The 16,602-nt window shown below is 30.1% G+C and overlaps 3 protein-coding genes across 5 annotated transcripts; 1 reads left to right on the top strand and 2 right to left on the bottom strand.

The window, feature by feature from the left end:
* The first annotated feature begins 66 nt into the window (after positions 1–66).
* On the top strand, positions 67–7,870 carry LOC149888402 (uncharacterized). Of its 3 annotated transcripts, none has more exons than XM_090088441.1 (7): positions 69–769; positions 1,397–1,508; positions 1,711–1,845; positions 1,968–2,180; positions 2,837–3,121; positions 3,767–4,058; positions 7,256–7,394. In XM_090088441.1, the coding sequence occupies exons 1-6, from the start codon at positions 437–439 to the stop codon at positions 4,051–4,053; spliced, it is 1,365 nt and encodes a 454-aa protein (XP_089944567.1). In that variant the 5' UTR covers positions 69–436; the 3' UTR covers positions 4,054–4,058; positions 7,256–7,394. The 3 variants fall into 3 exon arrangements, with proteins under 3 accessions (XP_089944568.1, XP_089944567.1, XP_089944566.1); XM_090088440.1 differs by having other exon boundaries at positions 71–769; positions 3,767–4,042; positions 7,256–7,870; XM_090088442.1 differs by lacking the exon at positions 3,767–4,058 and having other exon boundaries at positions 67–769; positions 7,256–7,870.
* Positions 7,871–8,915: 1,045 nt separating this feature from the next.
* On the bottom strand, positions 8,916–9,749 carry LOC149888401 (uncharacterized). Its single transcript, XM_090087540.1, has one exon. It carries the CDS (start codon positions 9,747–9,749, stop codon positions 8,916–8,918), a length of 834 nt encoding a protein of 277 aa, XP_089943666.1.
* A 181-nt stretch (positions 9,750–9,930) lies between these two features.
* On the bottom strand, positions 9,931–11,052 carry LOC149888400 (uncharacterized). Its single transcript, XM_090087539.1, has 3 exons — positions 10,808–11,052; positions 10,634–10,727; positions 9,931–10,554 (listed from the first exon to the last, which is right to left on the bottom strand). Exons 1-3 carry the CDS (start codon positions 11,050–11,052, stop codon positions 9,931–9,933), a joined length of 963 nt encoding a protein of 320 aa, XP_089943665.1.
* Between the last annotated feature and the right edge of the window lie 5,550 nt (positions 11,053–16,602).

Raw genomic sequence — 16,602 nt, 5'->3', positions numbered from 1 at the left:
TTTACAAAAATCTCGCGCAATTTACTTGATTAAAAGTTATTGCTTTAAATAACTCAGATGAATTAACGCAGCGTCAGTTCTGTAAAAATACAGTGTTTTTTCTTTTTGCATGCTGCGAACTGAGAATTGTTTCAGTTTATAAATATTTTTAGTTCCCATTTCATCAATATTTAATTCGTTAAACTCACTAAAACCGTGTTTTTATTCCATAAAAAATGAATAAACTTTTCTAAAGCATCAATAAGTTATCAAAAACCAACCTTTTCTGATGTGATTGACTCAACAAAATAGTCTATCATTATAAGACAAATGTGAAGTCACTGGTAACATTTTATTTGCATCTATAAATTTGTGGGATACAAACATGTTACCGCTTGATCTTTGTAATTGAAATCTTCAATAATAAAAACATTACATCATAAAAGTGAACACAAAAATGACAAAAAATTCATACCTTTTATGCCTGTCACTTCTGATTGCTAAGCTAACCGATTCGGAGACGCAGTATAGCTACCCAATGAAAAAGACAACATCTCCATATTCTTTTACAGTGTATAAAAACAAAAAAGTTACTGGTGGCATAAATCCAAACAACTTTGAAATACACACTAGTTATCAAGACTGCGTTACTGTATGTTACAACAATATTGCTTCATGCAAATCAATAGGTGTCGAAGTCTTTAATGATACCATCTTCCATTGTCAGTTTTTTAGTTATATTCCTACAACCTTTATATCAGATGGAGCTTTTTTTATTTCTACAACACTGGTAAGTTCAAAGTTTATGCAACTTTGATGTATGTATGTATGTATGTATGTATGTATGTATGTATGTATGTATGTATGTATGTATGTATGTATGTATGTATGTATGTATGTATGTATGTATGTATGTATGTATGTATGTATGTATGTATGTATGTATGTATGTATGTATGTATGTATGTATGTATGTATGTATGTATGTATGTATGTATGTATGTATGTATGTATGTATGTATGTATGTATGTATGTATGTATGTATGTATGTATGTATGTATGTATGTATGTATGTATGTATGTATGTATGTATGTATGTATGTATGTATGTATGTATGTATGTATGTATGTATGTATGTATGTATGTATGTATGTATGTATGTATGTATGTATGTATGTATGTATGTATGTATGTATGTATGTATGTATGTATGTATGTATGTATGTATGTATGTATGTATGTATGTATGTATGTATGTATGTATGTATGTATGTATGTATGTATGTATGTATGTATGTATGTATGTATGTATGTATGTATAAAAATCTGTTTACTTAACAAAAAACTTTTACGTAAATTGTTGAAAATATATATAACTAATTAACTAATTAATCTTTTTTCAATCTTTTTCATAGCCGAACTGTTCACATAGCTGCAATTTAACATCGAACCCTTGCGGAAAATGTGACTGCAACCCATCTTGCTCTGGAAATAACAGGCGTCAGCATGTATGCAACTGCACTAGAGGTAAGTTTTTTTTTTAAAAGCTTTCTGCTATACTATTACATAAGTATAGCAGATCGAGGGAAAAAACATGCTTCAGCAATACTCTTTGCACTTAACTTCCACACTTATAAACATAAAATTGTATTTAATATTTTTCATGTGATTTTTGATAGTTACTTTTTTAAGAAATAAAAGTTAACTCAATGATAAAATTGTTTTTTAGTTGCGGGAGCAGCAAAAAGTTGCCAAGAACATTATGATCGTGGGTTTAATATAACAGGTATTTTCCAAATCAACCCAAGTGGCATCTTGTTTCAGACAGTTTGCGTTTTCAACAAAGAAGAACGAGAAAATCCAGGTGACCATAATTTTAATCTAAAAACGTGGCAAACTGTAAACGTTTTGATAAAAAGTGCAAAGAAAAAAAAATTAAATTAGTTATTTATATTTGGTAAGTAAGTTTTAAATCTATATTCGTAGTGATTAAGCAAAGCTGTTTGCTGCAATCAAATTCAGCATTAAGAGGTACTACCTATGTAGACATAAAGCTGAGCTATTGTGCTTCGTGGTGTGCAAATGCAAAGAAAACTGACAACAATGTCGACACGCTATTATATTGGGATAAAAATTGCGAATGCGTAAATAGTATAGAAAATAATGAGGTTTCTTACACAGGATCATACTGTAAAATAGGTACAACATTTTTTTTTTAGAGTTATTTTTTCTTATGAAATATCAAAAGCTGTCATTAAGAAAGCTAAAACCTTTTTATTAACTAATTTTAAATTTAATATCTTAAACCATTTTGGTCGCTTTTAAAGTCAAAAAAGATCTACTCAAACTATTGCTCAACACAACCAGAAGAAAGATTTAGTCAGCTGCAACACTAACAAACTTCTTTCAAACTGGTAACAATACAACCATAATCAAATCCCTGTTAAAAATTTCTTATTGCAAAAATATACGTACCTAATAATATTACCTTGAATATTCCATTTTAAAACCTAATCAAGTTAAAGCTCAACCCAAAACATGCCTTAACTATTCTTGTACAAAACCAACTTATTACTAAGAATATCTGAAACCATAACAGTCCTTCTCCTACTATTCTTGTTTTAAAAGTCCAAAAACTAATCTATAATTTCCGCAACATTAGATTGTTTTATTCTAAGTTACGAGCTGGAAAATTCTTTGAGAAATTCTTTGATTAGGAGCTGTTAACTTAGGTGAAGTTAGGATGTTTGTACTAAATTACCATAAAGTAAAAGTAGGTAGAGTTTTAACTCTACCTACTTTTACTTTATGGTAATTTAGTTAATAAAAATTTTAGTTTTATATATTACTTTCAGAAACATCTTCCACAGATTGTATATTATCCATAGCTTACAGTAATAGTCAAATACATTATAAGGAATCAAACCGTTATTATGCCCCGTATGATTCTACTGTGTGCGTTAATTTATGCCAAAACTATCAGTCTATAAACCCAACTCGAAATGGATATCGCGCAAGTGGAATTATTGCAGAGGATCATCAATGCATTTGTCTTTACGGAAACCGTAGTTATGACAACAATCGTATTGGATGCTCTTTTGAGACTGTTTTTTCAACCCAAACACTTCCAAGCATAAAAGGTATGTTTTAATGTAAAAAACTATAAAGTGTAGAAGTGATATAATTGTGGTGCTAATATAAAATAAAACTACCTTTTCAGTCTTCCTTCTTTTTCTTAAATTTTTCTTTATCTCGTCATATCAGATTATTTATCTCCAAACCCTTGCAAACCCCACCACCCGTAAGCTCCTCCCCTTTTTGTAACCTCCTCCCCTTTACATGGTTTTACTTCGAGCTTTTTCATTTTCGTTTGTTAGTGTGTAAAATATTGACAATTGATTTTAGTTAACTGGTTATAAATAGCATCTTGTTACATACATTTTTGGAGCTAGCGTACTCACAGTGCTGAAACACCTTCATCATATCATTTTCACCACTGAAGATATTGCGCACTAATTTTCAATTAAACCGGTTAATGATATCAGATTTATTTTATCTTAGAAGACTGATAAAATCTTTATTATCTTTATTTATCATTATTCGCTATCGACGGTAAAACCAAACGCTGGTGGTAAATTTTAAATTTATGAAATACTTACATTAGGCCGTCTATTTAAAGTAAACGTCTTTAAAGTAACGACTTTACGTCTAAAGTAAACGACGTTTTACGTCTATGACATGGTATTCATTTATTCCTTCCTTTCATTCATTCAATCCTTTTGTAGGAGTTTGGATTCCGTTGATGACTCGCTTTGCCAACTGGGACTCATACTTCTGGGCAAAAAGCTATGATGCTTATGAAAATGGTTTTGGTTTAATAAATCAACAATGGATTGGTTTAAAAAAGCTGAACCAAATAACAAATGCATTTGTAACTGACATGAGGGTTGATTACACATTTCAAGAAGATCTGACGTTTAGCACCATGTATTACAATATAAATGTTGGCTCAAAAGATGACAACTATGTGTTCAGGTACTCAAGCTACAGTTCAAGAGGATGTGAGTTCTAATCAAAGTATTTCTTTCCTTTTTTTTGAAAAAAAAAATTCGCAAGCATAAACCGCGCTACCAAACAATCTATATATTCATTTTGCTACAAGATATGTATTTTTACTAAAAATAATGTTACAAAATAAATAAAATAATAAATGTTGTAAAAAAAGACAGATTTTAACGCTCAATGAATGGTTAATTTTCCAAATAAAGAAATAAAATAATTATACAAAAATATTAAATGAAACAGTAAATATATTTCAGTTGGTCAGTTGTATGAAAATATTAAATAAAATAGTAAAAATATTTCAGTAGGTCAGTTGTATGAAAATGATAAATGGTATTCTGCTTACTGAATTAATGAATAGGTTTCTATATACGACGAATAGTAAGAAATTATATGTACTTTCGTTCAATCAATATATTTTTCAATCAATATATTTAACAACAAAAACACATATATAATAAATACGTCATTTTTCTACAATCTCCTTGCTTTTCAACACACTTAGGCCATCGGTCAACAAACTTGAATATTCCCGCCAAGAAGAAAGTTTTTGGTTAGTCCTGTAACCATTTATGCACCACTTTTTTCACGTTTTCACCCATAGTAAATTGCTAACCTCGTAATCCATCTTTAAGCGGTCCAAAAATATGATAGTCGAAACAGGAGAGATCTGAGCTGTAGGGAGGGTGTTTCAGTACCTCAAATCTTAATTGCTTAATAGTTTTAAGGGTGTGAGCAGCCGTGTGTGGTTGTAGATTGTCTTGCGACAAAGAAATTGTATTCAACAATAGGCCTCAATGTTTGGTACGAACTGCTGGCTTCAGCTAAATGGCCAGTAAATCAATGTGTTTTACACTGTTAATTGAAAGGATGTTTCCACTTCATACTCTGTCTCTTCATTTCTGGCTTATAATGATAGACCCATGTTTATCTCCAGAGATCATCTTTCTTAAAAAAATTGCCCTCATCGTTGTAACTATTAAGCAAACGTTGACAGACATTTACGATTGTACTTTTTAGCAAGCTGCTTTTAAACCCATCTTGTGCAGACTTTATAAAAGCCAAGTTCATTATAGATGATTTGAAAGGCAACGAGAACAAGCAACTTCATCAATAGTAGCTCGCCTGTTTGCTATTACCATATGTTAAACTTGCTTAATGTTCTCATAAGTTACTATTATTATTATTATTATTGCTACTATTTAAAACAACTTTTAAAACTAAGAAAATTAGGCTAGAAATACACTAATGAGAGACTTAATCCAATTAGAAATGTCAAATTTAAAACAAATTGTGATACTGGACAAGATCTTATAAACAAATATTGAGACACGGCTGGAAATTAAAGAATTTTACCAGAATCACACAAAGTGAAAACTTCCTACAGAAAAGTTATCTTTAAAAAGATAATTGACACTAGGCTAGAACTGTTGCGGTAATCAAATCGTCATATAACAATAAATGTGGAACATACAATTATTGTCCTCCTGGTTAACATGTATAAATAGCGTGATTGAAGTAACTTGTCAAACAACAACAGACTCGAGCAATTCTTCTACCACTAGCTGTGATATACTCTGATGATATATCTCTTCTTTGTATTTATCGCATACTTGTATAACAATACTCCTATAATATATTAATAAATTAAACTCGTTTTACAATACGACTCTTACGTATAACAACAAGAACTAAGAAAATTAGACAAGAAACACGCTGGGCAGAAAGATAATCCAATTAAAGTGTTAATTTTAAAACGAATAAAGATAGTAGGCCAAAACTTTGAAAAGAATATTGAGACTAAGGCAGAAATTGAAGAATTGGACCAAAATCACACCGAGACGAAGCATATTCCGATTTGAAATGATAAACTTTAAAACAAATATTGATACCAGGAAAGCGAATATTGAGACAAGGCTACAGCAAAGAGAAGTAGGCTAGAATTACACAGAGCAGAAAATTTTTCCGATCAGAAAGAACAACTTTTAAAAGAATAGGGATATTACGTTAGAAACGTAAAAATTAGGCTAGAATTACACCAAAAAATTATCTAACTCTTCTTTATACGGTGATTGACAAAATACAAGGAGTTGCAGTATAAGGATGAAAACAAGTCAACCGCAAACTTGATCCAATGTCATTAAACTATCATGAGCTTTAAATTTAAGTATAACTATATGTATATAAAGTTGTTGAACCTGGGATATAAGAAAAACAAAGTTTATTTGGGATAATATTGATGACTCAGATTATTAGGTAAGATTATGTGAGGACTGTATGTCGATCTGATGCGTGTTTATCGTTTAGGCGCAATTGAATTTACTCATCTACGTGAGTCTTTAATTTGCTCTGGACATCTGTCCGAAAATGTTGATGTCTACTTCTAATCTGTGGGTTTTTGCTATTTCTTCACTGAGGCATTCACTTCTCAGTCTTCAGCAAGCAACGCAAATAAAATAAAATGCATTTACCCAAATCATGATTACTGCTGGTGCTAAAAAAATGGCTTCTATTCTATTGATCTTAACCTAAATATAAAAAATTGCTTTCAGACCATTCAAGAGGGTTATTATTTCAGTCAAGAGTAAATGTTTTGAGATCTTTGAAAACTTTAGCTTTTCCTGCACCAGTATGACTTAGTTCATTGGTATTCAAATCTTTACCGTCTCAGTTCCATTAACAAACTGTGATGGTATTGGATGATTAACAAATACTAATAATTTATCATATTTTAAAAAAGTTAGCAATAACGAGCATGACAAGTGTGGGCATTTCATACTTATAATTGTTTATTATCAACCCTCACCTATTTGTAACTTTGAGTAACTCCTACTTCAAAGATCTTACCGAAGCTGTTATGCTTATGTAAAATACAATATTATGCCCATCTAAAACCTTTTTACTGAAATAGTAAACTTAATTGTTTTATTTTTTTAGTAGAAGAAGTAAATATTATTTTTATAACTATTTCTTAAAAGACTCTGGATCAGTAATTGAATTTCAGATACAATTAATTCTACTTCGATAAAAATTTAAAAAAAAGTTGATACCAAAATTTATTTTTAAGTAAATAAAATTTAAATATAATTACGATTTTATTACAACCATAATTGAATCAAATTTACTGTGTAAGTTTTTTATTAGTTGCTTTTTTATACATCAAAATAAATAATTTAGTCAAAATAAGGTTAAATTTACATTGTTTATTGCAGCTAATGAACCGGATTGGTTTAACGCAAATAATATGGAATTTCAAAGTTGCAAAAACTGGTGGACGACATCTTGCGCTGTCGATGCAATGTTTCCGACATCAATTAAATACATCTCTTATGGGAAAACTGAAAACTTGGTATTTATTCAATTCTTGTTGCGAACAAATGGCTTCAAGTAAATTTAAATGGGTTTTAAAGAAATTAACCAAAGTCCAAAAATTAAGTCACAAATTGTTAGTAGCACTTTAAAAATACTTTTTTTTCTTTTTTCCTTTTTCTTTATAAGTAATGTAAGACGTTGTTAAAATGGGGTTTGTATTGATTCCAATTTTTAAGAAAAATTTTAGTTTAAAAAAACTTTGCTAAGAACTTGGGATCTGTTCCATTTTTGCTGCGTACAAAATAACAAGTTGTCTTGCGTTTTACAAGCTACTGCTTCATTTGCTATTTCTTCGTGGCAGAGAGATTTTTTTGGCTAAGTTGATTTTTTATATGTTGTAGCTAAGAAGTGGTACTTTATTTATTAACGTAATATATTGTAATTTACTTAAATTATGCTATGTACATTGTAATACTTCTACTAATGTGCTAAAAATACTTCCCTCAAAAATCTACCATTAGTTGTAATCGTACCATGATTGTTGATCTTTAAATCAAATAGAACTAAAATAAAATGAAATATTTCCCTAAAAATAAAATAAGTAGAACTTTGAATTAAAACATATAAGTGCAACTTGAATAGCTGTTTTAAAACTATTGTATATAATTTTATAGCTTTGTTAAAGCTATTGTATATATTGTATAAACGTAGAAGAGATATCTTTTAGTTTAATTGATAAATGCTTTCCTAAAGGTCATAAATTTCACAATTTTTTAACCGGAACAACGTAAAGGTTAGTTATAACTGCCTTTCAAGCATCAAGAAAATTATTACTGCTCATAATAAAGGTATACTATATAATACTACTGACTATAGTAGTCAATCACACAACTGCCTAAAAACTAATTAATGTCATTACTTTCATAATGAAAAGAATTTTTATCCTTGTACCGTCTAACCTACAAAGATAATTTAAAAAACTGGTTTAAATTAAAAAAGAATGAAAAACTATTTTTAATTTCTAGCGACGCATTGTGAGTCAAAAAGGTGAAAAAACGGCAAAAATTATATAACTATCATATATAATTATGTGATACATCAATATTATCGTATTTTGGGTCAAAAAATTTAAATTTTCCATTAAAATTAATTTTTACGCGTACCTATGAGGCGTAAGGTGCGCGCATACGCGTTTAACTGTCTTTTACGCGTAAAATATAACCTAAATAAAAAAATCGAATTCCTTGATCCAAAATACCATATAAAAGAATACCACATATTTTTTAATCTAAACATTTCTTGTGCCTGAGGCTCGTACTACTTACGCGTATACGCGTTAGAGACTTTTACGCGCACAATGACTGACTTAATTTTAAAAAATTAAATTCCTCAAACCAAAACATTTATTAAATAAAAAGAAAAACTGGTTCGAAAAATATTTTAATATTATATAATGTTAAAATATTTTAAAAACAAAATAAATATTTATCTTATCTAATTTTTCTTTCAAGAAAACAAAAAAAGAAAATCTAATACTAATAAAAAGGCTTTATTTCATTATTACAGCATTAACAAAGATAAAACTTCAGGGCTAAGTGTTTTTCCATTTTCAACCTTGTATTTTTTAAAACAAGTGTTTGATATTACAGGATCACTTCTAATCAACAAGTATTGGTACTGGTTTTTCATAATATTCTCTCTAGATATCTTGGCTGTATGGTTTAATCTAGCTTTGCGAATTTCTTTATTTAGAGCCTCTTGTGACTCTTCAGAGAAGTAACCAATTGGCAGTTCTAATGCCTCAGATATCTGTACACCATGTTCCAAGAGTTTATGAACAGTTGGGGGAATCACATACCAGCAATAGTTTTTGAGTATAAGAGCTGTAGTTTCATAGTAATACTGGCCAAAACTTTCAGAGTTCAACTCATAACAGGAGCATACTGCTATTAGGATTGTCCTCAATCTAATAATTACATCTACTGCCACTCCCGTTATATCAGCGAAAGTTTCAGCATTTTCAAATGCTCTTCTGGCAGTGTTTCCATCGTTAGTGTTGCCAAAACTCTGTTTGGGCATATCAACTATAAGACTTAGATCTTCTCTAAACCCCAGTTGAATGTTCGTTTTTTTACTTTTTACTAATGCTTTTTCAGCAGGGGATTTGGCAAAATATTTTTTAATGTCTAATTTATATCCTAAATGTAAAATATATTCAAAACATCTGAGCCAGCAATGCAGAGTAAAAAGACCCAAAGATAAAGCTTTTTCATTGATTGGTTTAGATCTGATCAATGCTGGGTTATTAAGTTCACTGGGCTTAGCTCCGCAAACATTACATGATTGCAAGGACAGAGTGTTAGTGAGGGCATTAACCACTTTACCATCAAACATGGTTAAATCTAGTTTGAACTTAAATGTGATAGTCGTATCCAGTTTGCTTTCCTCTACTTCTAACTTTACTTCAAACTTGACTAGTCTATTTATTTCTGCTTTTAAAAGTTCATATTCATTTCTTATCAATTCTTCCGTTTCTTTTTGATATTGGAGATGGAGGGGTCTACAGTAATGTGTACTAGAGGGCTTTTTTATATACATTTTTGTTCATGATGGTTAATTTAAGTGGAACAACAGCTGTCTGGAAAAGACTTTGTTCATTAACTTGGGCTTCACCAATATTTGTATCAGTGTATTTTTGTTTATAGACACTTTGACTGGAGGCACCATCAAAACCACCTTTAAAATGAAGTAGACCTTTAAACCTCCCCCCAATTTCAGCAAACATTCTCATAGAGTCTTGGCATTCCGTAAAAGTTAATATCCTTGTCAGAGTATGATTAAACATACCCTGTAGAGAAGTTGAAGCAGATGTTTCTGTCACAACTAAACCCTCAGGATAACATTTGTGTCTCTCATTCTTAATTTCATGAAGTGAAGGATAAATATCTGCATTATGTATTATCGATGAATTTCTAATAATTTGATACTGTTCATCAGAAAGGTCACACTGAATTTTTAAGCTCAAGGCATCTTCGGTTTTCATTTTTATCGAAAAATTTATCTTTTTGATTTTATTTTTTTTAGAGTTTGTAGCACTTTTCACAAGATCAACGAAGTCTTTTTTGCTAGGATCTCCAGTGGCTTTTTTTATTGAAGCTAATGCCAATGCTTCAGCAGGATGTTCAGCCAATTTGGCAACCTTAAACAAGATAATATTTAATATTTAAGCTTGTAAACTATTTTTTTAACTGGGTTGAATTTAATTTATTTATTAATACCTTAGATCTTCTGCTTCTATCACCTAAATCTTCCCAGTTCTTGCACTTTCTACCTGAACCTGATGCAACACTTTTTTTTGTTAACAGTAATGTTCAACAGTAACAGTAACAGTAATTGTTCAACCAAGTTGTTAACAGTAACAGTAACAGTAGTTTTGTTAACAGTAACAGTAATTGTTCAACCAAGTTCGCTCGTGTTCTAAAAGTCTTGAGAAGGTTCTTGAATACTTCCATAACTTTGATCGGAATTTACACTTAAATATTATTAGAGTTTTCTTTAGATTTATCATTTCAGGTTTTTCAATACTTTCATGGTATAGACCCTCCAGTCTACAAAACTCACGTAGAAGAGCCTCGAGTAAGTTATCATGATTAGTTCCTAACTCTTGAATTATAGGAACTAAATGTATTCTTTTCATGTTGAATGTAAGCAATGAACTATTTCAAGTTATTTTATACAAAAGTTTTAATTTTAAAACATGCACTATGCCATCAAACGTTGCATATATTGGTTTTTGAGGTTTGATAATTAGCACCATCTGCATGAGCATGAGTTTTTTTACTAATAGGAACTAAATGTATAATTTGTGTAATGAATGAAAGCAATGAACTAATATTCGCTACTTTATACGGCAAGTTTTAATTAAAAACGAAAAAAAAAACACAAAAAAACCGAAGTATTTGAAAGGTCTTATTTTAATTGGGGCAAGTTTGGGCAAATGATTTTTATTTTTTCTGCTTTCATATATACCTATTAATGGGAAAATATTAAAACTACCATGGAATCTAGTGGAATCGTTTAGTTTTTAAACTAAACTTATAATTAAACTAATTTAAAAAAATCAATTTATGACACATTTTTGAGATCTCAGTAATGAAAAGCTAAAAACAAAATTTATTGTCAAAAATGTTGTTAGTAGTTGCCAAACATCTTAAACATATGACTTCAAATTAAATTTTGAACTGTTTTTACCCATGTCAATCTTAAAAGAGTGACACAAAAGCTGGATTTTTTTGAACGAGTTTTCCGATAAATAAAATAACATAAATAAGTCTCGGAAAAAGGCGTATAAATTGGTGAAATCTTGAAAATTGTTCACAAAAAAGTTAATTATTGACTTTTAGTGGTATTTAGTAACATTATAATCAAATTAATTAATTTCCAGCAATACTTTTTTTATGGGGGGTTTTTTGCCGTTTTTTATGGATTTTGACTCACTGTGCGCCGTGAGAAAGAATTCACAAAGTAGAGTAAAAGTTTATGGCTTATGATCTGCTCAGTAATTTTTTTGAATTTTTTGTAAACTTTTTGAATTTTTTTTAAAATTGGCTGTCGACGCACTTGGCTATTTTCTAACTTTTTATAATTGTAATAAAGTTCCCCAACAATAAGGATTAACATTTAGATTGTAGGATATTTTTCACGACTTTAGCTTTCAACTCAAGTGACATTTTCGTGAACTAGAACGAAAACGAGAACGAAAATTATTTTAAGAACGAAAACTGAATAAAAGCAATAATTTTTAATTTTCAAAGAAAATAAAAATTGAGTCGAAAATTATTATAGAACGAAAATATTTTCGTTCTATTTTTACAAACGAGTTGGATTTTTTGATACATAATTATTATTATATAACTATTCAAATATTATTTGATGCAATAATTATATAGTTCGAATATAATTATTCGAACTGAATAAAAGCTGAATCGAAAATTATCGTAGAACGAAAATATTTTCGTTCTATCTTTAAATTGCATTCCAAAATTTCGATTTACGACTTCAAGCATAAATATATTAACCTTACTTTTTTATTTTATTAAACATAGCTCGCAAGAAGCAGTTAACAAACGAAAACCTACGTGATGAGTTTGAATAAACTATTTGCTGGTAGAAAGAGAAATAGTGCAGTATGGAGTTTGATTACGATGCATAATCAGACAAATCAGTATGTTAAGCAGGACTAGATAGTGAAAAAGAATGCAATGCAAAGTTTTGTGGAAAGAACCCAACAAATCTTAGGGTTTGCTTATTTTTCTGTTTCAATTGATTGATGAATTGATGAATTGATTTTTTTTTAAAACAAACGAGCTTGTTTATCTTTTTTCTAGCTTCATTTAAGAAGAAACCATCTTTCTGTACACGTTGAGCTTGAACAGATGGAATCAAAGAATTTAAGTGAAACAAAGCACATGAGGATAAAGAGATTCATATGAGTATAAAAGTTGGCTTAACTCCCTTCTTCACACGATAATTGCAACATTTAATCCAGTTACATTGGTAGATAATGCAGCTTTTGGAAAATTTGTTAATACCTTAGAACCTAAATTTGAAATGCCTGCATCTGCAAAACTTAACGGCCTACTTAATGAAGAAGTTACTGTTTTAACAAGAAAACTTCGTGACCTCATATCTGAAGGCAGGCGTTTCACAATATGTCTTGATGGTTGGACTAAAAAAGGTCTTACTGCATCCTTTTTAAGAATTTCTGTTTGTTTTTTTCTTAGCACATCTGAAAAACCAATACATGCTCTGCTTAACTTGTATCTTTTGAAACATCCACATACAGGTAAACAAATTTCTGATTGTCTTGAAAAATGCCTAAAACATTGGTATATTTTCGGAGAAAAAATATTGCTTGTAATTTCGGACAATGGAGCAGATATGGTCAAAGGCAAAAAGTTATTGGGAATGAGAAGTCAAGCCGTACAAGATATACTTAGTGAATTATAAAATGAGCTTATTGAAGAGCAGATGATGGATCCGAATCAATACGAAGATATAACAAATAGTGAAGAATAGGAAAAAGTTGACTTGAAGTCAAAAAAGTGGCATTTAGAAGATTGTGATGCCTTGCACATGGAATAAATTAGTTAATAAACTTGCATATGATGGTAGATATTATGGCTTACTTTTAAAGACACGCGGATTAGTTGGCGAAATTCCCAAATCTTCTGTAAAATCAAAAAAAGTTGTCAACAAAAGTGGTAAGACTGTGATCAGCGACTGTTCTACAAGATGGAAGAGCACTTACTTTATGGTTCGGAGATTCCTGGAGATCAAGACATATAAACGATGTATTTGATGACCTAAACATCGGTTCACTTGCCAATAGCAAATGAATATTGCTTCAAGATTTTGTCAATCTTCTAGAGCCTTTTGCCATTGAAACTGTTAATCTCCAAACGGATGGACTTTCTCTCTCAAAAGTTATACCTTCGATACTCAATTTAAGATGCCACTTTGAGAAATTTGGAGAAGCCAAAAATATTGGAGCTAAAATGCTTGCTGACCTACGGCGTCGGTTAGCAGTTTTTTTGCAGCCGAACGGTCCTAATTTTAATTCACTGCCAAGTGCCGCATGTCTCCTTGACCCCACGTTTGCATTAGCTCTGCTAGATGATTAGCATACACAAATCAGAGACTGCAAAAGCATACATTTCGTCAGAGGTGAAAAAATCTGTTCAAAATAATTTACATTAAGCAAGTGCATCTGGTGTTTCTGAGATTGTCAGCGTCATTGGAAATTGTCATCTAGTCTAGAAAAGCATATAATCTTATAATCACTACGCCATTTAAGTATAAATTGTATGAGTACGACTAAAGTCAATACAATAACTATTCATGAGTCAGTAATCTTAGTCAATACAATATTCATTAGTTAATAGTATTTGTAGTCGTTTGTTTTTGTCTAATGACTTTCTTTTATTTCAAACTGCAGAACTTTTTTAAGTTTCTATTTGAGTATAATATAACGTTTTACACTTGATTACATTTTCTCATTTTTGTGTTCGCCTAAAGCACTGAGTCTTACTTCTACTAATCATATATGCCGATATTATCTATCTATTATATTACATTAAAATAAGGTGAGATAAAAATTTTATTCGTTAAACGAAAATTGAACTAAGTAAAAACTTGAACTAAAATTTTTACCTCCGAACTAAATATAAACTAGAATTATTATTATTTTCTGAACGAAAATATCATTGTTCAAATCTTGTTTGTTCCAGAGGAAGCTCTGGCGTCAGTCTTATGCAATTTACCAGCCCGCAGCTCCAGGAATAACCGAGAGATGTGAGGCACATTTATCTTTTTGATGGTGTTAATGGAATCTCATTAAGCCACTAAATGAAAAGAATCTAGCACTGATGTTTTCAAGCTGCGAGTAAAACTTAATTACAGAATAGTAGTGATCATTATAGCAACTGAATTATCACGAACAATAATCAGAAGTCACCAATATTAAAGGGTGAGCTTAATTATGCTAAAGATTTTTAGCTATTTTGCTTTTTAAATCAGAGCTTCTTCAATAAGTATTATTAAGCCATTTGTAATTTTGAAATGGTTATGATAATCTTACTTTGAAAACTTTTAAATTATTTCTGGTAAAAGCTTAATCGGCATTTATACAAAATTATTTTGCAAAACTTGAAACATTTTCTAACTTTCAAAACAAAAAAACCATGTCTTAAAATAGCAAGTTTTCAAATAGCAACTCTTAAAATGTATTTTATTCCTGCTGCAAATAAGTTTATTTATGTCTTCAAAATAGCATAAATAGCAAGTTTTAAAAAAGCCATTTAAATGTATTTCCTGTCGCTTTACCTTTGCAAACTACCAAATTATCCATAGTGTGAGAACATATTTTTCCTTATCTGAGTATGATATTTTAAAGTTGACAAATAAAAATGCGGCTCCCCTTTATTTAATAAATAATTGTTACTTATAATGAAAAATGAAATAAAGAGAGTAGAAATGATTGCTAATAGAGCGAGTTGCTTGTGTTGCGATTCAGTTTACAACCAAAGTAGATGTAAAAGAGAAAGAAAACAAAGCATCTTAAATTTATTTCATTTTACAATAGCTTAAAAAGCTGAGCTATTTTACAGAAGAAATCATTAATCTTTGATCTATATCCCTAACACCAAGGCTGTCAGATTTCTATCACCTAATTGTATAATAAATGTTTATGGGACACTATGAAAATCTGCAATCACTTTAGCATTTAATCATATTTTGCTAACAGCCTGTTTGATACTTTTCTTAAGAAACTCAACTTAACTAAGTTAGAATGAAAGTTTTGACTAACTTGCATCACACATTGTCAGTTAAAAATAAAAAATCGCATTTATGTCACACCGATTTTCAAGATTTTAAGTAAAGTACTTCAATAACCTTTATCACTGTTTTTTTTTTCACTTTTTCTTCTTGTCCATAGAATACAAAAATAGTAACATGCAGGTGAAAATGAGGAAAACTATTAAGACATTCATTTTATGCTTGTTTCTTCTCGTTGCTAACCTTTTAGATGTTGTGACCAATTATAGCTATCCAGTCGAAAAGTCGTCGACTTTTTCTTCATATACAGTGCATAAAAATAAAAAAGTTGAATCTGTTTCCTAGTACTCGGTGAAATATACTAGTTGTTAAGATTGTATCCATAGAAGTCAAAATTATGATAATAGTTGTCTTCTATATGGTTTTTTAAATACTGATTCGCTAATAGCATTTACTTACTCATCAACTTACTCATCAGATGAATTTTTGTTTAATTCTTCACAACGGGTGTATTTTAGATTATCAAATCATATTATATTTCTTTGTGAAGGTGTGTGCGTGTCTGTTTGCTTTTTTTCATGCGGAAAGTGCTAATGTAATCCACCATGTTTAGGACGAAATAGGCGTCAACGTATACTTGATTTCAACGGAGGTAGATTTTTAAAACTGCATTTTTACGGGCATGAAAAAAACTTTCCTCTTCCTAATTACGTAATGATCACCAATAAAAAAGAATTAACGCTAATGTGAAGTTAATGCCACAGTTGACAGAGTCAGACTAAACAATAAAGTTTCACTTGGCTTGTCGTTTACATAGAGTTTTTTTATTAAAGGCTAATGCTTTTTGGGATTAAATGCAGTTTGCTTCAGCTCTTCATAAGTGCTGTATAGTCTTAAAAAACCATTAAAT

The sequence above is a fragment of the Hydra viridissima genome, unplaced genomic scaffold (assembly GCF_058129835.1).
Source record: "Hydra viridissima isolate aposymbiotic clone 2 unplaced genomic scaffold, HvirCarnegie_v1 scaffold_5, whole genome shotgun sequence".
In the NCBI taxonomy this organism is placed as follows: Eukaryota; Metazoa; Cnidaria; class Hydrozoa; order Anthoathecata; family Hydridae; genus Hydra; species Hydra viridissima.
Note: the sequence above shows the minus strand (reverse complement) of the source record. Positions and strands in the feature narration are given on the sequence as shown.